General features: G+C 49.4%; 1 protein-coding gene across 2 annotated transcripts in view; it reads left to right on the forward strand.

Annotated features, from left to right (window-relative positions):
* The window catches only part of iars1 (isoleucyl-tRNA synthetase 1), a 132,290-nt gene that overhangs the window by 45,119 nt on the left and 64,454 nt on the right, over window positions 1-22,717 (forward strand). For both annotated transcript variants that reach the window (XM_071337036.1, XM_071337037.1), the window contains exons 14-19: window positions 1,601-1,727; window positions 13,730-13,803; window positions 15,265-15,459; window positions 17,916-18,002; window positions 18,803-18,886; window positions 21,353-21,497. In XM_071337036.1, the coding sequence (XP_071193137.1) occupies window positions 1,601-1,727; window positions 13,730-13,803; window positions 15,265-15,459; window positions 17,916-18,002; window positions 18,803-18,886; window positions 21,353-21,497 (712 nt within the window). The remainder of the gene's footprint in view (window positions 1-1,600; window positions 1,728-13,729; window positions 13,804-15,264; window positions 15,460-17,915; window positions 18,003-18,802; window positions 18,887-21,352; window positions 21,498-22,717) is intronic.

The raw sequence follows: 22,717 nt of genomic DNA on the forward strand, positions 1-22,717 counted from the left end.
ATAGAGGCCAGATGGATAAAGACATGTTGATGTTGTTGCCTGCTAGTTTCAGTGGTAGTCTTTCTAGTTTTGGCTCCTCAGTTAAATCACTGAAATTATGTTGGGTCTTCCCATCCCTGGCTGACAGACTTGTTCAATTATATTACATCAGGCAGTCTTGTTTAACCTGATGTCTGTCTGGGCCTCGTCTCCCCGGTCTGTCTGGACCTCGTCTCCCCGGTCTGTCTGGGCCTCGTCTGTCTGGGCCTCGTCTGTCTGGACCTCGTCTGTCTGGACTTCGTCTCCCTGGTCTGTCTGGGCCTCGTCTGTCTGGGCCTCGTCCCCCCGGTCTGTCTGGACCTCGTCTGTCTGGACCTCGTCTGTCTGGACCTCGTCTCCCCGGTCTGTCTGGGCCTCGTCTGTCTGGGCCTCGTCCCCCCGGTCTGTCTGGACCTCGTCTGTCTGGACCTCGTCTGTCTGGACCTCGTCTCCCTGGTCTGTCTGGGCCTCGTCTGTCTGGGCCTCGTCTCCCCGGTCCGTCTGCACCTCATCTCCCCGGTCCGTCTGCACCTCGTCTCCCCGGTCTGTCTGGACCTCGTCTCCCCGGTCTGTCTGGGCCTCGTCTCCCCGGTCCGTCTGGGCCTCGTCTCCCCGGTCCGTCTGGGCCTCGTCTCCCCGGTCCGTCTGGGCCTCGTCTCCCCGGTCCGTCTGGGCCTCGTCTCCCCGGTCCGTCTGGGCCTCGTCTCCCCGGTCCGTCTGGGCCTCGTCTCCCCGGTCCGTCTGGGCCTCGTCTCCCCGGTCCGTCTGCGCCTCGTCTCCCCGGTCCGTCTGGGCCTCGTCTCCCCGGTCCGTCTGGACCTCGTCTCCCCGGTCCGTCTGGGCCTCGTCTCCCCGGTCCGTCTGGGCCTCGTCTCCCCGGTCCGTCTGGGCCTCGTCTCCCCGGTCCGTCTGGGCCTCGTCTCCCCGGTCCGTCTGGGTCTCGTCTCCCTGGTCCGTCTGGGTCCTGAATAGGGCCCGCTATGTAATATATAGGGAATAGGTCGCGCTATGTAATATGTAGGGAAGTGGGCGCGCTATGTAATATGTAGGGAATAGGGCACGCTATGTAATATGTAGGGAATAGGGCCCGCTATGTAATATGTAGGGAATAGGGCCCGCTATGTAAGATGTAGGGAATAGGGCGCGCTATGTAATATGTAGGGAATAGGGCCCGCTATGTAATATGTTGGGAATAGGGCCCGCTATGTAAGATGTAGGGAATAGGGCCCGCTATGTAATATGTAGGGAATAGGGCGCCATTTGGTGCTTATGTTAAAAAAATAATCATTGATCTGATTCTCCATCAAGCTAACAGTGGTTCTCCCTCACCCCTCCTCTCTCTCCCTCACCCCTCCTCTCTCTCCCTCACCCCTCCTCTCTATTTCCCCCTGTCTCTCTCTTTCCCCCTCGCTCTTCTTCCCCCTCGCTCTTCTAACCCCTCGCTCTCTGTCTCTCTCTCCACCCCTCCTCTGTCTCTCTCTCCACCCCTCTGTCTCTCTTTCCACCCCTCCTCTGTCTCTCTCTCCACCCCTCCTCTGTTTCTCTCCATCCTTCTCTCGCTGACTCACTCCTCTCCTCCCAGGGTTCCTGAGTTTGTGCGGGAGCGTCGTTTTGGTAACTGGCTGAGGGATGCGCGTGATTGGGCCGTTTCCAGGAACCGCTATTGGGGCACTCCCATCCCCCTCTGGTGCAGCGACGACTTTGAGGAGGTCAGAGACACACACACACACACACACATACACTCACACACACACACACACACACACACACAGTAACATTAAGGAGGTCATTAAACGTCTTTCTGACACACATAAAGTTAGTGAAGTCCAGCTCTCCCTTCACAGCAGTAGAACAGGAAGTCAAACCGGTTATTATTGTTCAATAACAAACCTATTTTATTTATTTTTCTGACGCAAAACGTTTCGCTTTATTATACATCAGAATAATTCATTATAAAAATGAACAAATCACTAATTGATTACTCTTCTCTGAATCTCTTCTGCCCCTAAAATGTTTTCTGGCATTTTCAAAGACCCACTGAAACCTGGTGATTTATCGAACCAGCGAATGGATGGTTAGCGAGACTAACACCCCGTGTTCTTAGCCGTCTCTACAGCTGGTCCTGAAGGACCGTCTTCATTTACATGTCACAATTGGGTTATATGATTGTGTGAAAAATGAAATGAGTAACTCTCTCTGATTTTAAAAGGACAGCGACCGGAGGAGCGACCTGCTTCTTAGAAATAGCAGTCTGTCTGGGTCTGTTACCAGGCGGCAGTGGTCTACGGAGGAGGGGCTAGAGGAGAGGGAGAGGAGAGGAGATGGAGGGAGGCAGAGGAGATGGATGGAGGGAGGCGGAGGAGAGGGGTGGAGGGAGGCGGAGGAGAGGGGTGGAGGGAGGCGGAGGAGAGGGATGGAGGGAGGCGGAGGAGAGGGATGGAGGGAGGCGGAGGAGATGGATGGAGGGAGGCGGAGGAGAGGGATGGAGGGAGGCAGAGGAGATGGATGGAGGGAGGCGGAGGAGAGGTATGGAGGGAGGCGGAGGAGAGGGATGGAGGGAGGCGGAGGAGAGGGATGGATGGAGGGAGGCGGAGGAGATGGATAGAGGGAGGCAGAGGAGATGGATAGAGGGAGGCAGAGGAGATGGATAGAGGGAGGCAGAGGAGATGGATGGAGGGAGGCAGAGAGGAGAGGGAGGCAGAGAGGAGAGGGAGGCGGAGAGGAGAGGGAGGCGGAGAGGAGAGGGAGAGGAGAGGGAGGCGGAGAGGAGAGGGAGGCGGAGAGGAGAGGAGAGGGAGGCAGGCGGGGAGGGAGAGGAGAGGGAGGGATGTAGAGAGGAGAGCGATGGAGGGAGTGGAGAGATGGAGGCGGAGAGGAAAGGAGATGGATGGATGGATGGAGGGGCCGGGAACTCTGTCTCTCTGTCTCCCTCTCAGCTATCTCTCACCCATCGCCACTTTCTCTCTCCCTTCATCTCTCTCGTGCGACACACACCGGTCGTATCTGGGCCAACTACCTTAGTCTGTTTGAAATTGGAGCAGAATTACAGACACCTGTCTGCCAGCCAGCCTTGAGCTTTATTAACCACCTGTCTGCCAGCCAGTCTTGAGCTTTAACCACCTGTCTGCCAGCTAGCCTAGAGCTTTATTAATCACCTGTCTGCCAGCTAGCCTTGAGCTTTATTAATCACCTGTCTGCCAGCTAGTCTTGAGCTTTAATCACCTGTCTGCCAGCTGGGAATCTGTCAAATCAAAGTTTATTTGTCTTGTGGATAGAATATTCCTCACGGAATGCCGTGTCACCGTGGCCACGGTGGTGCCTGTCGGCGACCAGTTAATTTAGCCCCAAGGTTGCCTTGATAAATCTTGTTCATTCTCTTCAATTAAATACCATGACTGTTTTCTCATTCGCTGGGAACGTTTGAAATGTCTGGCATACTTTTGGTGATAAACTTATCTACCCTACTGCGTAGCTTTTTAAAAATAGACATTTTTGTGTGTAACACTCATTAACCCTTGACTCGTGGGAATTGGCCTGTATGGATAGAGATACAATTAAATGTTTATAAAGAAGAAATATGAAACATAAATTATAATAATTATTAATATTATAAATTAAAATGGACAAAAAAATGTATTAATTGAAATTAAATTAAAATAAATTATTAGGCCGAAGGTAAGGACACAACAGTTCACCTGACACGGGTGTTTTGGCTTGTATGACGTCAAAGCTGTATTTATTATAATCCTCAACGTCTCATCTTTCTAAATACATGGAGTCCTCTTTTAATGTACAGCATGTCCTTCACTCTGACAACACAACATTAGCATGACGTTGCCCAATCAGCAGGAGGGATGGGCGGGGTCTTCTTGTGATGCGCAGCGCTCAAGTTCAGATCGTCAGTCAGTCAAAACCCATACAGAGCCTGACCTCTGACCTCATGTATAACATGTTACTGTACAGCCACTGACCTCATGTATAACATGTTACTGTACAGCCTCTGACCTCATGTATAACATGTTACTGTACAGCCTTTGACCTCTGACCTCATGTATAACATGTTACTGTACAGCCTTTGACCTCTGACCTCATGTATAGCATGTTACTGTACAGCCACTGACCTCATGTATAGCATGTTACTGTACAGCCTCTGACCTCTGACCTCATGTATAACATGTTACTGTACAGCCTCTGACCTCATGTATAACATGTTACTGTACAGCCTTTGACCTCTGACCTCATGTATAGCATGTTACTGTACAGCCACTGACCTCATGTATAGCATGTTACTGTACAGCCTCTGACCTCATGTATAGCATGTTACTGTACAGCCACTGACCTCTGACCTCATGTATAGCATGTTACTGTACAGCCACTGACCTCATGTATAACATGTTACTGTACAGCCTTTGACTTCTGACCTCATGTAAAGCATGTTACTGTACAGCCTCTGACCTCTGACCTCATGTATAGCATGTTACTGTACAGCCACTGACCTCTGACCTCATGTATAACATGTTACTGTACAGCCACTGACCTCTGACCTCATGTATAGCATGTTACTGTACAGCCTCTGACCTCATGTATAGCATGTTACTGTACAGCCTCTGACCTCTGACCTCATGTATAACATGTTACTGTACAGCCACTGACCTCTGACCTCATGTATAGCATGTTACTGTACAGCCTCTGACCTCATGTATAGCATGTTACTGTACAGCCTCTGACCTCTGACCTCATGTATAACATGTTACTGTACAGCCACTGACCTCATGTATAGCATGTTACTGTACAGCCTCTGACCTCTGACCTCATGTATAGCATGTTACTGTACAGCCTCTGACCTCATGTATAACATGTTACTGTACAGCCACTGAGCTCTGACCTCATGTATAGCATGTTACTGTACAGCCTCTGACCTCATGTATAACATGTTACTGTACAGCCACTGACCTCTGACCTCATGTATAGTATGTTACTGTACAGCCTCTGACCTCTGACCTCATGTATAGCATGTTACTGTACAGCCTCTGACCTCATGTATAACATGTTACTGTACAGCCTCTGACCTCTGACCTCATGTATAACATGTTACTGTACAGCCACTGACCTCTGACCTCATGTATAGCATGTTACTGTACAGCCTCTGACCTCATGTATAGCATGTTACTGTACAGCCTCTGACCTCTGACCTCATGTATAACATGTTACTGTACAGCCACTGACCTCATGTATAGCATGTTACTGTACAGCCTCTGACCTCTGACCTCATGTATAGCATGTTACTGTACAGCCTCTGACCTCATGTATAACATGTTACTGTACAGCCACTGAGCTCTGACCTCATGTATAGCATGTTACTGTACAGCCTCTGACCTCATGTATAACATGTTACTGTACAGCCACTGACCTCTGACCTCATGTATAGTATGTTACTGTACAGCCTCTGACCTCTGACCTCATGTATAGCATGTTACTGTACAGCCTCTGACCTCATGTATAACATGTTACTGTACAGCCACTGACCTCATGTATAACATGTTACTGTACAGCCACTGACCTCTGACCTCATGTATAGCATGTTACTGTACAGCCACTGACCTCTGACCTCATGTAAAGCATGTTACTGTACAGCCTCTGACCTCTGACCTCATGTATAACATGTTACTGTACAGCCACTGACCTCATGTATAACATGTTACTGTACAGCCTCTGACCTCATGTATAACATGTTACTGTACAGCCTCTGACCTCGTGTATAGCATGTTACTGTACAGCCACTGACCTCTGACCTCATGTATAGTATGTTACTGTACAGCCACTGACCTTTGACCTCATGTATAGTATGTTACTGTACAGCCTCTGACCTCATGTATAGCATGTTACTGTACAGCCTCTGACCTCTGACCTCATGTATAACATGTTACTGTACAGCCTCTGACCTCATGTATAGCATGTTACTGTACAGCCACTGACCTCTGACCTCATGTATAGTATGTTACTGTACAGCCACTGACCTTTGACCTCATGTATAGCATGTTACTGTACAGCCTCTGACCTCATGTATAGCATGTTACTGTACAGCCACTGACCTTTGACCTCATGTATAACATGTTACTGTACAGCCTCTGACCTCTGACCTCATGTATACCATGTTACTGTACAGCCACTGACCTCATGTATAACATGTTACTGTACAGCCTCTGACCTCTGACCTCATGTATAACATGTTACTGTACAGCCACTGACCTCTGACCTCATGTATAGCATGTTACTGTACAGCCACTGACCTCTGACCTCATGTATAGCATGTTACTGTACAGCCACTGACCTCTGACCTCATGTATAGCATGTTACTGTACAGCCACTGACCTTTGACCTCATGTATAACATGTTACTGTACAGCCTCTGACCTCATGTATAACATGTTACTGTACAGCCACTGAGCTCTGACCTCATGTATAGCATGTTACTGTACAGCCTCTGACCTCTGACCTCATGTATAGCATGTTACTGTACAGCCACTGAGCTCTGACCTCATGTATAGCATGTTACTGTACAGCCTCTGACCTCTGACCTCATGTATAGCATGTTACTGTACAGCCTCTGACCTCTGACCTCATGTATAGCATGTTACTGTACAGCCACTGACCTTTGACCTCATGTATAGCATGTTACTGTACAGCCACTGACCTCATGTATAGCATGTTACTGTACAGCCTCTGACCTCATGTATAGCATGTTACTGTACAGCCACTGACCTCTGACCTCATGTATAGCATGTTACTGTACAGCCACTGACCTCATGTATAACATGTTACTGTACAGCCACTGACCTCTGACCTCATGTATAGCATGTTACTGTACAGCCACTGACCTCATGTATAACATGTTACTGTACAGCCTCTGACCTCATGTATAGCATGTTACTGTACAGCCACTGACCTTTGACCTCATGTATAGCATGTTACTGTACAGCCACTGACCTCTGACCTCATGTATAGCATGTTACTGTACAGCCACTGACATCTGACCTCATGTATAACATGTTACTGTACAGCCTCTGACCTCATGTATAACATGTTACTGTACAGCCTCTGACCTCATGTATAGCATGTTACTGTACAGCCTCTGACCTCATGTATAACATGTTACTGTACAGCCACTGACCTCATGTATAGCATGTTACTGTACAGCCACTGACCTCTGACCTCATGTATAGCATGTTACTGTACAGCCACTGACCTCTGACCTCATGTATAGCATGTTACTGTACAGCCACTGACCTCTGACCTCATGTATAGCATGTTACTGTACAGCCACTGACCTCATGTATAACATGTTACTGTACAGCCTCTGACCTCTGACCTCATGTATAGCATGTTACTGTACAGCCACTGACCTCATGTAAAGCATGTTACTGTACAGCCACTGACCTCTGACCTCATGTATAGCATGTTACTGTACAGCCACTGACCTCTGACCTCATGTATAGCATGTTACTGTACAGCCACTGACCTCATGTATAGCATGTTACTGTACAGCCACTGACCTCTGACCTCATGTATAACATGTTACTGTACAGCCTCTGACCTCATGTATAACATGTTACTGTACAGCCACTGACCTCTGACCTCATGTATAGCATGTTACTGTACAGCCACTGACCTCATGTATAGCATGTTACTGTACAGCCTCTGACCTCTGACCTCATGTATAGCGTGTTACTGTACAGCCACTGACCTCTGACCTCATGTATAGCATGTTACTGTACAGCCACTGACCTCTGACCTCATGTATAACATGTTACTGTACAGCCTCTGACCTCATGTATAACATGTTACTGTACAGCCACTGACCTCTGACCTCATGTATAGCATGTTACTGTACAGCCACTGACCTCATGTATAACATGTTACTGTACAGCCACTGACCTCTGACCTCATGTATAGCATGTTACTGTACAGCCACTGACCTCTGACCTCATGTATAGCATGTTACTGTACAGCCACTGACCTCATGTATAACATGTTACTGTACAGCCACTGACCTCTGACCTCATGTATAGCATGTTACTGTACAGCCACTGACCTCTGACCTCATGTATAACATGTTACTGTACAGCCTCTGACCTCTGACCTCATGTATAGCATGTTACTGTACAGCCACTGACCTCATGTATAGCATGTTACTGTACAGCCACTGACCTCTGACCTCATGTATAGCATGTTACTGTACAGCCACTGACCTCATGTATAACATGTTACTGTACAGCCACTGAGCTCTGACCTCATGTATAGCATGTTACTGTACAGCCACTGACCTCATGTATAACATGTTACTGTACAGCCACTGAGCTCTGACCTCATGTATAGCATGTTACTGTACAGCCACTGACCTTTGACCTCATGTATAGCATGTTACTGTACAGCCACTGACCTTTGACCTCATGTATAACATGTTACTGTACAGCCACTGACCTTTGACCTCATGTATAACATGTTACTGTACAGCCACTGACCTCATGTATAGCATGTTACTGTACAGCCACTGAGCTCTGACCTCATGTATAGCATGTTACTGTACAGCCACTGACCTTCCACCTCATGTATAACATGTTACTGTACAGCCTCTGACCTCATGTATAGCATGTTACTGTACAGCCTCTGACCTCTGACCTCATGTATAGCATGTTACTGTACAGCCACTGACCTCATGTATAGCATGTTACTGTACAGCCACTGACCTCATGTATAACATGTTACTGTACAGCCTCTGACCACTGACCTCATGTATAGCATGTTACTGTACAGCCACTGACCTCTGACCTCATGTATAACATGTTACTGTACAGCCTCTGACCTCATGTATAGCATGTTACTGTACAGCCACTGACCTCTGACCTCATGTATAGCATGTTACTGTACAGCCTCTGACCTCTGACCTCATGTATAGCATGTTACTGTACAGCCACTGACCTCTGACCTCATGTATAACATGTTACTGTACAGCCTCTGACCTCTGACCTCATGTATAACATGTTACTGTACAGCCACTGACCTCTTGTATAACATGTTACTGTACAGCCTCTGACCTCATGTATAACATGTTACTGTACAGCCTCTGACCTCTGACCTCATGTATAACATGTTACTGTACAGCCTCTGACCTCTGACCTCATGTATAGCATGTTACTGTACAGCCACTGACCTCTGACCTCATGTATAGCATGTTACTGTACAGCCTCTGACCTCATGTATAACATGTTACTGTACAGCCTCTGACCTCTGACCTCATGTATAACATGTTACTGTACAGCCACTGACCTCTGACCTCATGTATAGCATGTTACTGTACAGCCACTGACCTCATGTATAACATGTTACTGTACAGCCACTGACCTCTGACCTCATGTATAGCATGTTACTGTACAGCCACTGACCCAGTACTAGATGTGTGTACCTAATAAACTGTCCGGTGAGTGATGTGCAGTTCGTGACCGATTCAATCATTTTGAACGACTCCTTATTGACTCGAGAGTCATGATTGGTTTTTCTGAGTGGTTCATTTCAGTCCTTCGTTTGACCTGATAGCGCTGGGCGCAGTGAGTCCTACAGCAGGATTAATACACGCTCCTCCGGCTCACCGGCTCCAGAGACGTGCTCCGACAACCAACTGTCTGTCATACAGAGCCCAGCACCACCACAGAGCCCACCACCACCACCACCACAGAGCCCACCACCACCACCACCAATACAGAGCCCACCACCACCACAGAGCCCACCACCACCACGACCAATACAGAGCCCACCACCACCAATACAGAGCCCACCACCACCACAGAGCCCACCACCACCACGACCACCACAGAGCCCACCACCACGACCACCAATACAGAGCCCACCACCACCACAGAGCCCACCACCACCACCAATACAGAGCCCACCACCACCACCAATACAGAGCCCACCACCACCACGACCAATACAGAGCCCACCACCACCACCACCAATACAGAGCCCACCACCACCACAGAGCCCACCACCACCACCACCACAGAGCCCAACACCACCACCACAGAGCCCAACACCACCACGACCAATACAGAGCCCACCACCACCACCACCAATACAGAGCCCACCACCACCACAGAGCCCACCACCACCACCAATACAGAGCCCACCACCACCACGACCAATACAGAGCCCACCACCACCACCACCAATACAGAGCCCACCACCAACACCAATACAGAGCCCACCACCACCACAGAGCCCACCACCACCACCACCACAGAGCCCAACACCACCACCACCACAGAGCCCAACACCACCACCACCACAGAGCCAACACCACCACCACCACAGAGCCCAACACCACCACCACCACAGAGCCCAACACCACCACCACCACAGAGCCCAACACCACCACCACCACAGAGCCCAACACCACCACCACCACAGAGCCCAACACCACCACCACCACAGAGCCCAACACCACCACCACCACAGAGCCCAACACCACCACAGAGCCCAACACCACCACCACCACAGAGCCCGACACCACCACAGAGCCCAACACCACCACCACCACCACAGAGCCCAACACCACCACCACCAATACAGAGCCCAACACCACCACCACCACAGAGACCACCACCACCACCACAGAGCCCACCACCACCACCACAGAGCCCACCACCACGACAGATCCCAGCACCACCACCACGACAGATCCCAGCACCACCACCAATACAGAGCCCAGCACCACCACCAATACAGAGCCCAGCACCACCACCAATACAGAGCCCAGCACCACCACCACAGATCCCTCCTCCACCACCACAGATCCCTCCACCACCACAGATCCCTCCTCCACCACCACAGATCCCTATCCCTCCACCACCACAGATCCCTCCACCACCACAGATCCCTCCACCACCACCACAGATCCCTCCACCACCACCACAGATCCCTCCTCCACCACCACAGATCCCTCCTCCACCACCACAGATCCCTCCTCCACCACCACAGATCCCTCCTCCACCACCACAGATCCCTCCTCCACCACCACAGATCCCTCCTCCACCACCACAGATCCCTCCTCCACCACCACAGATCCCTCCTCCACCACCACAGATCCCTCCACCACCACCACAGATCCCTCCACCACCACCACAGATCCCTCCACCACCACCACAGATCCCTCCTCCACCACCACAGAGCCCTCCACCACCACCACAGAGCCCTCCACCACCACCACAGATCCCTCCACCACCACCACAGATCCCTCCACCACCACCACCGATCCCTCCACCACCACCACCGATCCCTCCACCACCGATCCCTCCACCACCGATCCCTCCACCACCACCACCGATCCCTCCTCCACCACAGATCCCTCCTCCACCACCACCGATCCCTCCACCACCACCACAGAGCCCAGAGAAGAAGAATCCATGTTTAGAACTGATAATTGATCGCGTGATGCAACAAGGACTGCTATTAATTGATTATTGAATGTTCTGATGGACACAGCTTTCTAGAAACCAAAACATTCCCTGTTGTTCTCCATCTGCGATTATCATCGGCAGTCAAGCAACGGTAGCGACCACAGCTAGACCGGTAGCGACCACAGCTAGACCGGTAGCGACCACAGCTAGACCGGTAGCGACCACAGCTAGTCCGGTAGCGACCACAGCTAGACCGGTAGCGACCACAGCTAGACCGGTAGCGACCACAGCTAGACCGGTAGCGACCACAGCTAGACCGGTAGCGACCACAGCTAGTCCGGTAGCGACCACAGCTAGACCGGTAGCGACCACAGCTAGACCGGTAGCGACCACAGCTAGTCCGGTAGCGACCACAGCTAGACCGGTAGCGACCACAGCTAGTCCGGTAGCGACCACAGCTAGACCGGTAGCGACCACAGCTAGACCGGTAGCGACCACAGCTAGACCGGTAGCGACCACAGCTAGACCGGTAGCGACCACAGCTAGACCGGTAGCGACCACAGCTAGTCCGGTAGCGACCACAGCTAGACCGGTAGCGACCACAGCTAGACCGGTAGCGACCACAGCTAGACCGGTAGCGACCACAGCTAGTCCGGTAGCGGCCAAAGCTAGACCGGTAGCGACCACAGCTAGACCGGTAGCGACCACAGCTAGACCGGTAGCGGCCACAGCTAGACCGGTAGCGACCACAGCTAGACCGGTAGCGACCACAGCTAGTCCGGTAGCGACCACAGCTAGACCGGTAGCGACCACAGCTAGACCGGTAGCGACCACAGCTAGACCGGTAGCGACCACAGCTAGACCGGTAGCGACCACAGCTAGACCGGTAGCGACCACAGCTAGACCGGTAGCGACCACAGCTAGACCGGTAGCGACCACAGCTAGACCGGTAGCGACCACAGCTAGACCGGTAGCGACCACAGCTAGACCGGTAGCGACCACAGCTAGACCGGTAGCGGCCACAGCTAGACCGGTAGCGACCACAGCTAGACCGGTAGCGACCACAGCTAGTCCGGTAGCGACCACAGCTAGACCGGTAGCGACCACAGCTAGACCGGTAGCGACCACAGCTAGACCGGTAGCGACCACAGCTAGACCGGTAGCGACCACAGCTAGACCGGTAGCGACCACAGCTAGACCGGTAGCGACCACAGCTAGTCCGGTAGCGACCACAGCTAGACCGGTAGCGACCACAGCTAGACCGGTAGCGACCACAGCTAGACCGGTAGCGACCACAGCTAGTCCGGTAGCGACCACAGCTAGTCCGGTAGCGACCACAGCTAGTCCGGTAGCGGCCACAGCTAGACCGGTAGCGACCACAGCTAGACCGGTAGCGGCCACAGCTAGACCGGTAGCGGCCACAGCTAGACCGGTAGCGGCCACAGCTAGACCGGTAGCGGCCACAGCTAGACCGGTAGCGGCCACAGCTAGACCGGTAGCGGCCACAGCTAGACCGGTAGCGACCACAGCTAGACCGGTAGCGACCACAGCTAGACCGGTAGCGACCACAGCTAGACCGGTAGCGACCACAGCTAGACCGGTAGCGACCACAGCTAGACCGGTAGCGACCACAGCTAGACCGGTAGCGGCCACAGCTAGTCCGGTAGCGGCCACAGCTAGACCGGTAGCGACCACAGCTAGTCCGGTAGCGGCCACAGCTAGACCGGTAGCGGCCACAGCTAGACCGGTAGCGGCCACAGCTAGACCGGTAGCGACCACAGCTAGACCGGTAGCGACCACAGCTAGTCCGGTAGCGACCACAGCTAGTCCTCATTTCAAACGTATCAAGAAATAATCGTATTTGTATGCCTCAACAAATGTACATTGTTTAAAGCACACGTTTACAAGTCTGTCACAAACGACAGCGCCAATAAGTCCCCTATGGTCAACGACTTGATGAAAACGAGAGGCCTGTACTAGTGTACTGTACTAGGGTACTGGATGGAGGCGGAGAGGAGAGAGATGGAGGGTACTGTACTAGGGTACTGTACTAGGGTAGTGTACTGTACTAGGGTACTGTACTAGGGTACTGGATGGAGGGAGGCGGAGAGGAGAGAGATGGAGGGTACTGTACTAGGGTACTGTACTTGGGTATTGGATGGAGGGAGGTGGAGAGGAGAGCGATGGAGTGTACTGTAGTAGGGTACTGTTCTGTTGCTGTTCTGTTGCTGACCCCCTGTGCTGTGTGTGTGTGTCCAGGTGGTGTGTGTAGGATCCATGGCTGAGCTGGAGGAGTTGACAGGAGTGAAAGTAACTGATCTGCATCGGGAGAGGTGAGTCACTGATCGTCTGCAGCAATTACACACACACACACACCGAGACACACACACCGAGACACACACACACCGAGAGACACACACACACCAAGAGACACACACAGTGATGGTTGGACGCAACACAGACAAGGTCAGGAACACAACCAGATCACTAACAGGAGATGGGAGGTTATCCTGGATGACTGACACACTGTCATTACTCTTTAATGAACCACCCTCTTTAATGCCATCGTGAGCCATCCTCAATAATGAACCATCCTCTTTAATGCCATCATGAGCCATCCTCTTTAATGCTATCATTGAACCATCCTCTTTAATGCCATCATGAGCCATCCTCTTTAATGCCATCATGAGCCATCCTCTTTAATGCCATCATGAGCCATCCTCAATAATGAACCATCCTCTTTAATGCCATCATGAGCCATCCTCTTTAATGCTATCATTGAACCATCCTCTTTAATGCCATCATGAGCCATCCTCTTTAATGCCATCATGAGCCATCCTCTTTAATGCCATCATGAGCCATCCTCAATAATGAACCATCCTCTTTAATGCCATCATGAGCCATCCTCTTTAATGCTATCATTGAACCATCCTCTTTAATGCCATCATGAGCCATCCTCTTTAATGCCATCATGAGCCATCCTCTTTAATGCTATCATGAGCCATCCTCAATAATGAACCATCCTCTTTAATGCTATCATTGAGCCATCCTCTTTAATGCCATCATGAGCCATCCTCAATAATGAACCATCCTCTTTAATGCCATCATGAGTCATCCTCTTTAATGCTATCATTGAACCATCCTCTTTAATGCCATCATGAGCCATCCTCTTTAATGCCATCATGAGCCATCCTCTTTAATGCTATCATTGAACCATCCTCTTTAATGCCATCATGAGCCATCCTCTTTAATGCCATCATGAGCCATCCTCTTTAATGCTATCATTGAACCATCCTCTTTAATGCCATCATGAGCCATCCTCTTTAATGCTATCATTGAGCCATCCTCTTTAATGCTATCATTGAGCCATCCTCTTTAATGCTATCATTGAGCCATCCTCTTTAATGCTATCATTGAGCCATCCTCTATAATGCTATCATTGAGCCATCCTCTTTAATGTCATCATGAGCCATCCTCTTTAATGCTATCATTGAGCCATCCTCTATAATGCTATCATTGAGCCATCCTCTATAATGCTATCATTGAGCCATCCTCTATAATGCTATCATTGAGCCATCCTCTTTCCATTGTGTTTTAATTCATTTGATGTGTGGATGACAATCAATAAATATGAATAAAATCTATCCACACCAAGACTCCATGCTCATCGTTCTATATTTAATGTTGTGTTCACAACCTCCTCCTGATGGATTAATCCATGTTCTCCCTTCTCTCATCTCTCTTTCCCTCACCTCTCTCTCTGTCTCTCCCTCCCTGCCTCTATCCTTCCATAGCATTGACCAGTTGACTATCCCGTCCCGCTGTGGTAAAGGCGTGTTGCGCAGGGTCACTGAGGTGTTTGACTGCTGGTTTGAGTCGGGCAGCATGCCCTACGCCCAGGCCCACTACCCCTTTGAGAATAGGAAGGAGTTCGAAGACACCTTCCCCGCTGACTTCATTGCTGAGGGCATCGACCAGACCAGAGGATGGTAAGACCTTGTTAGCCTGCTGAGCTAAAGTATCAAGACACTGTTAGCCTGCTGAGCTAAGGTATCTAGACAGCCTGCTGAGCTAAGGTATCTAGACTGTTAGCTTGCTGAGCTAAGGTATCTAGACAGTAAGCCTGCTGAGCTAAAGTATCAAGACAGCCTGCTGAGCTAAGGTATCTAGACAGTTAGCCTGCTGAGCTAAGGTATCTAGACAGTAAGCCTGCTGAGCTAAGGTATCTAGACAGCCTGCTGAGCTAAGGTATCTAGACTGTTAGCCTGCTGAGCTAAGGTATCTAGACTGTTAGCCTGCTGAGCTAAGGTATCTAGACAGTTAGCCTGCTGAGCTAAGGTATCTAGACAGTAAGCCTGCTGAGCTAAAGTATCTAGACAGTAAGCCTGCTGAGCTAAAGTATCTAGACAGTAAGCCTGCTGAGCTAAAGTATCTAGACAGTAAGCCTGCTGAGCTAAGGTATCTAGACAGTTAGCCTGCTGAGCTAAGGTATCTAGACAGTAAGCCTGCTGAGCTAAAGTATCAAGACACTGTTAGCCTGCTGAGCTAAGGTATCTAGACTGTTAGCCTGCTGAGCTAAGGTATCTAGACTGTTAGCCTGCTGAGCTAAGGTATCTAGACTGTTAGCCTGCTGAGCTAAGGTATCTAGACTGTTAGCCTGCTGTACGTATAATAGAGAGACGTGATCGTATACAAATGTAAGCACGCTTTTGAAATGATGATATTTGAGTCAAATATACATATGTTTGTGCCTTCTTGTGGTCAATTCGTAATCTGCAATTTTTTCTGGAATTATGTTCCCGGCCCACGAACCATTCCACTCAACAACAAACAAATCGTCCCGTGTACGAATCTAGTTGATAATCCCGGACATAACCTTAGACATTGTTCTTATTTACACAGTGAACAAAGACGGCTTCGAGAACATTTCTAATTAAGAGGTTCAATCTCGTACATAGTTCTCCTAACACTTTTTATAATAAAAAGTTTTAAGGGAACAAGTTGAAACATTGAATATCGTGTTGAATGACTGGACCAGACTCCAATGTTTTGCAGTTGCTAGGCTACGTGTTACATGTTTATAAGGAGCTTTTTAAAATCATGATAATGGTTGAGCCTACTGATTTACATAATTACACAACCAATCAGCTTCCTATTCCATCTGCAGCCGATGGCTGCCTGAATACAGAGTTCATTTAGGTTATTTAAGAACTCATGAAACAGGAAATAGGAACTAATAATGTTATTCGTTCATTTAACGAATGAGCAACTACTGCTCTTATAACACAATATGTATGTTTGTTAATTATGTAGATGTAGTAATCCCCTTTGTTATCATATGTAGCTTTTATAGCACTTGGAAAAGATGTTTCATTTGGTCTGGTAGTCAGTCAGCGCAGGGTGGATTCATTCATCTGATCTCATGATAGAATAGCGATGTTCTCTACCCTGACAGGATGTTTTAACACGTTTTCACAGAGGTGTTTGAAACATCGCAATTGCAGTATCTGCCCCCACCCCCAAAAACGAGGCAATTACATATTTTATCCATATCATGCAGCCCTACAGCCTATGACAGTGTGTTGATCTGTACAGCTCCCTGTCTCCCTAATGTGATGGTAAACTGTTTCCTGTCTCCCTAATGTGATGGTAAACTGTTCCCTGTCTCCCTAATGTGATGGTAAACTGTTCCCTGTCTCCCTAATGTGATGGTAAACTGTTTCCTGTCTCTCTAATGTGATGGTAAACTGTTCCCTGTCTCTCTAATGTGTTGGTAAACTGTTTCCTGTCTCTCTAATGTGTTGGTAAACTGTTTCCTGTCTCCCTAATGTGATGGTAAACTGTTTCCTGTCTCCCTAATGTGATGGTAAACTGTTTCCTGTCTCCCTAATGTGATGGTAAACTGTTTCCGGTCTCTCTAATGTGTTGGTAAACTGTTTCCTGTCTCCCTAATGTGATGGTAAACTGTTTCCTGTCTCCCTAATGTGATGGTAAACTGTTTCCTGTCTCCCTAATGTGATGGTAAACTGTTTCCTGTCTCCCTAATGTGATGGTAAACTGTTTCCTGTCTCCCTAATGTGATGGTAAACTGTTTCCTGTCTCTCTAATGTGTTGGTAAACTGTTTCCTGTCTCCCTAATGTGATGGTAAACTGTTTCCTGTCTCCCTAATGTGATGGTAAACTGTTTCCTGTCTCCCTAATGTGATGGTAAACTGTTTCCTGTCTCCCTAATGTGATGGTAAACTGTTTCCTGTCTCCCTAATGTGATGGTAAACTGTTTCCTGTCTCTCTAATGTGTTGGTAAACTGTTTCCTGTCTCCCTAATGTGATGGTAAACTGTTTCCTGTCTCCCTAATGTGATGGTAAACTGTTTCCTGTCTCCCTAATGTGATGGTAAACTGTTTCCTGTCTCCCTAATGTGATGGTAACCTCTTTCCTGCGTTAGGTTCTACACCCTCCTGGTGTTGTCCACTGCTCTGTTTGGAAAACCACCGTTCAAGAACGTCATCGTCAACGGACTGGTGCTGGCCAGGTCAGTTCACCTTGTCCCCTAAACACACACACACACACACACACACACACACAGTCGCACACACACACAGTCGCACGCACACACACATAGTCGCACACACACATAGTCACACACACACACTGGTGCTGGCCAGTGGAATATAGCCGTAAATCCCTGTTACATGTTACAGTAAAATCCTCTTCCATAATAATGAGACTAGAGTCCAAATGGCACCCTATTCCCTATATAGTGCACTACTTTAGACCAGAGCCCAGACAGACACACACACAGAGAGACAGACACACAACGTACTGCGTATAACCTGGAAGAACTAATTTCATTACCAGATGTAAAGTGATGTTCTCTCTCTGTGTGTCTCTCTCTGTGTGTCTCTCTGGGTGTCTCTCTGTGTCTCTCTGTGTCTCTCTCTGTGTCTCTCTGTGTCTCTCTCTGTGTCTCTCTCTGTGTCTCTCTCTGTGTCTCTCTCTGTGTCTCTGTGTTTCTCTCTGTGTCTCTCTCTGTGTCTCTGTGTTTCTCTCTGTGTCTCTCTCTGTGTCTCTCTCTGTGTCTCTCTCTGTGTCTCTGTGTTTCTCTCTGTGTCTCTCTCTGTGTCTCTCTCTGTGTCTCTCTCTGTGTCTCTCTCTGTGTCTCTGTGTGTCTCTCCGTGTGTCTCTCCGTGTGTCTCTCCGTGTGTGTCTCCGTGTCTCTCTCTGTGTCTCTCTCTGTGTCTGTGTCTCTCTCTGTGTCTGTGTCTCTCTCTGTGTCTGTGTCTCTCTCTGTGTCTGTGTCTCTCTCTCTGTGTCTCTCTCTCTGTGTCTCAGCGATGGACAGAAGATGAGTAAACGTAAGAAGAACTACCCTGATCCTGGTCTGGTAGTGGAGAACTATGGAGCCGATGCCCTGAGGTAAACTCTATTCTGACACACACACTGTGTTTTACGTAGTGCCTTGGGCAATACGGTGGCATTGCCATATGGCTAATGAATAAGGCAGAGTGTAATCCCACTATATGGCTAATGAATAAGGCAGAGTGTAATCCCACTATATGGTTAATGAATAAAGCAGGGTCTAATCCCACTATATGGTTAATGAATAAAGCAGGGTCTAATCCCACTATATGGTTAATGAATAAAGCAGGGTCTAATCCCACTATATGGTTAATGAATAAAGCAGGGTATAATCCCACTATATGGTTAATGAATAAGGCAGAGTGTAATCCCACTATATGGCTAATGAATAAAGCAGGGTCTAATCCCACTATATGGTTAATGAATAAAGCAGGGTCTAATCCCACCATATGGTTAATGAATAAAGCCGAGTGTAATCCCACTATATGGGTAATGGATAAGGCAGGGTATAATCCCACCATTTGGTTAATGAATAAAGGAGAGTGTAATCCCACTATATGGTTAATGAATAAAGCAGAGTGTAATCCCACTATATGGTTAATGAATAAAGCAGAGTGTAATCCCACCATATGGTTAATGAATAAAGCCGAGTGTAATCCCACTATATGGGTAATGGATAAGGTAGGGTATAATCCCACCATATGGTTAATAAATAAAGCAGAGTGTAATCCCACTATATGGGTAATGGATAAAGCAGGGTATAATCCCACTATATGGTTAATGAATAAGGCAGGGTGTAATCCCACTATATGGTTAATGATTAAGGCAGAGTGTAATCCCACTATATGGTTAATGATTAAGGCAGAGTGTAATCCCACCATATAGTTAATGAATAAGGCAGAGTGTCATCCCACTATATGGTTAACAAAAAAAGTAACCTTTATTTAACTAGGCAAGTCAGTTAAGAACAAACTCTTATTTACAATGACGGCCTAGGAACAGTGGGTTAACTGCCTTGTTCAGGGGCAGAACGACAGATTTGTACCTTGTCAGCTTTGGGATTCGATCTAGCAACCTTTCAGTTACTAGTCCAACGCTCTAACCTCTAGGCTACCTGCCACCCATCTAACCACTAGGCTACCTGCTGCCCCTCTAACCACTAGGCTACCTGCCTCCTCTAACCGCTAGGCTACCTGCCTCCTCTAACCACTAGGCTACCTGCCTCCTCTAACCGCTAGGCTACCTGCCTCCTCTAACCGCTAGGCTACCTGCTGCCCCTCTAACCACTAGGCTACCTGCCTCCTCTAACCGCTAGGCTACCTGCCTCCTCTAACCGCTAGGCTACCTGCCTCCTCTAACCGCTAGGCTACCTGCCTCCTCTAACCACTAGGCTACCTGCCTCCTCTAACCGCTAGGCTACCTGCTGCCCCTCTAACCTCTAGGCTACCTGCCACCCATCTAACCACTAGGCTACCTGCCGCCCCTCTAACCACTAGGCTACCTGCCTCCTCTAACCGCTAGGCTACCTGCCTCCTCTAACCGCTAGGCTACCTGCCTCCTCTAACCGCTAGGCTACCTGCCTCCTCTAACCACTAGGCTACCTGCCTCCTCTAACCGCTAGGCTACCTGCTGCCCCTCTAACCACTAGGCTACCTGCCTCCTCTAACCGCTAGGCTACCTGCCTCCTCTAACCACTAGGCTACCTGCCTCCTCTAACCGCTAGGCTACCTGCCTCCTCTAACCACTAGGCTACCTGCCTCCTCTAACCGCTAGGCTACCTGCCTCCTCTAACCGCTAGGCTACCTGCCTCCTCTAACCACTAGGCTACCTGCCTCCTCTAACCGCTAGGCTACCTGCCTCCTCTAACCGCTAGGCTACCTGCCTCCTCTAACCGCTAGGCTACCTGCCTCCTCTAACCGCTAGGCTACCTGCCTCCTCTAACCGCTAGGCTACCTGCCTCCCCTCTAACCGCTAGGCTACCTGCCTCCTCTAACCGCTAGGCTACCTGCCTCCTCTAACCACTAGGCTACCTGCCTCCTCTAACCGCTAGGCTACCTGCCTCCCCTCTAACCACTAGGCTAACTGCCTCCCCTCTAACCACTAGGGTCCCTGCCGCCCCTCTAACCACTAGGCTAACTGCCTCCCCTCTAACCACTAGGGTCCCTGCCGCCCCTCTAACCACTAGGCTAACTGCCTCCCCTCTAACCACTAGGGTCCCTGCCGCCCATCTAACCGCTAGGCTACCTGCCGCCCCTCTAACCGCGAGGCTACCTGCCGCCTTTCTAACCGCTAGGCTACCTGCCGCCCCTCTAACCGCTAGGCTACCTGCCGCCCCTCTAACCGCTAGGCTACCTGCCGCCCCTCTAACCGCTAGGCTACCTGCCGCCCCTGGAGGGAAGGGGATTTAGATGACCTAACATCTCTTTTATGCCCCCTCCTCCCCTCTCCTCCCTCTCCCTCCCCTCTCCTCCCTCTCCCTCCCCTCTCCTCCCCTCCCTCCCTCTCCTCCCCTCCCCCCTCCAGGCTCTACCTAATCAACTCCCCGGTAGTGAGAGCTGAGAACCTGCGTTTCAAAGAGGAAGGAGTCAGAGATGTTCTGAAGGATGTCTTCCTCCCCTGGTACAACGCCTACCGCTTCCTGGTCCAGAACGTCCAGCGTCTCCACAAGGTAACCTTATAACCCAGCCTTAGGCCTCCTCACCTCCCCCAGCCTACCGCTTCCTGGTCCAGAACGTCCAGCGTCTCCACAAGGTAACCTTATAACCCAGCCTTAGGCCTCCTCACCTCCCCCAGCCTACCGCTTCTTGGTCCAGAAAGTCCAGCGTCTCCACAAGGTAACCTTATAACCCAGCCTTAGGCCTCCTCACCTCCCCCAGCCTACCGCTTCCTGGTCCAAAAATTCTAGAGGCTACTTAATGTCCCCTACCCCCGTCTCCCATACCCTGCCACTGGTTTAACCCAAGTCTACCCCTGCCATGCCACACCTCCCCAGCTTCTCTCTCCATATCCCCAACTTCAGTATGTGCAGAAAGTGGGAAATGTACACATGGTACAGTTGAAGTCGGAAGTTTACACACACTTAGGTTGGAGTCATTAAAACTCGTTTTTCAACCCCTCCACAAATTTCTTGTTAACACACTATAGTTTTGGCAAGTCAGTTAGGACATCTACTTTGTGCATGACACAAGTCATTTTTCCAACAATTGTTTACAGACAGATTATTTCACTTATAATTCACTGTATCACAATTCCAGTGGGTCAGAAGTTTACATACACTAAGTTAACTGTGCCTTTAAACAGCTTGGGAAAATCCAGAAAATTATGTCATGGCTTTAGAAGCTTCTGATAAAATAAAGGGAACACTTAAACAACACAATGTAACTCCAAGTCAATCACACTTCTATGAAATCAAACTGTCCACTTAGGAAGCAACACTGATTGACAATAAATTTCACATGCTGTTGTGCAAATGGAATAGACAAAAGGTGGAAATTATAGGCAATTAGCAAGACACCCCCAAAAAAGGAATGATTCTGCAGGTGGTGACCACAGACCACTTCTCAGTTCCTATGCTTCCTGGCTGATGTTTTGGTCACTTTTGAATGCTGGCTGTGCTCTCACTCTAGTGGTAGCATGAGACGGAGTCTACAACCCACACAAGTGGCTCAGGTAGTGCAGTTCATCCAGGATTGCACATCAATGCGAGCTGTGGCAAAAAGGTTTGCTGTGTCTGTCAGCGTAGTGTCCAGAGCATGGAGGCGCTACCAGGAGAGGCGCTTCCTATATCGACGTAACCTGAAAGGCCGCTCAGCAAGGAAGAAGCCACTGCTCCAAAACCACCATTAAAAAAAGCCAGACTACGGTTTGCAGCTGCACATGGGGATAAAG

This window comes from Salvelinus alpinus, chromosome 12 (assembly GCF_045679555.1).
Source record: "Salvelinus alpinus chromosome 12, SLU_Salpinus.1, whole genome shotgun sequence".
Taxonomy (NCBI): domain Eukaryota; kingdom Metazoa; phylum Chordata; class Actinopteri; order Salmoniformes; family Salmonidae; genus Salvelinus; species Salvelinus alpinus.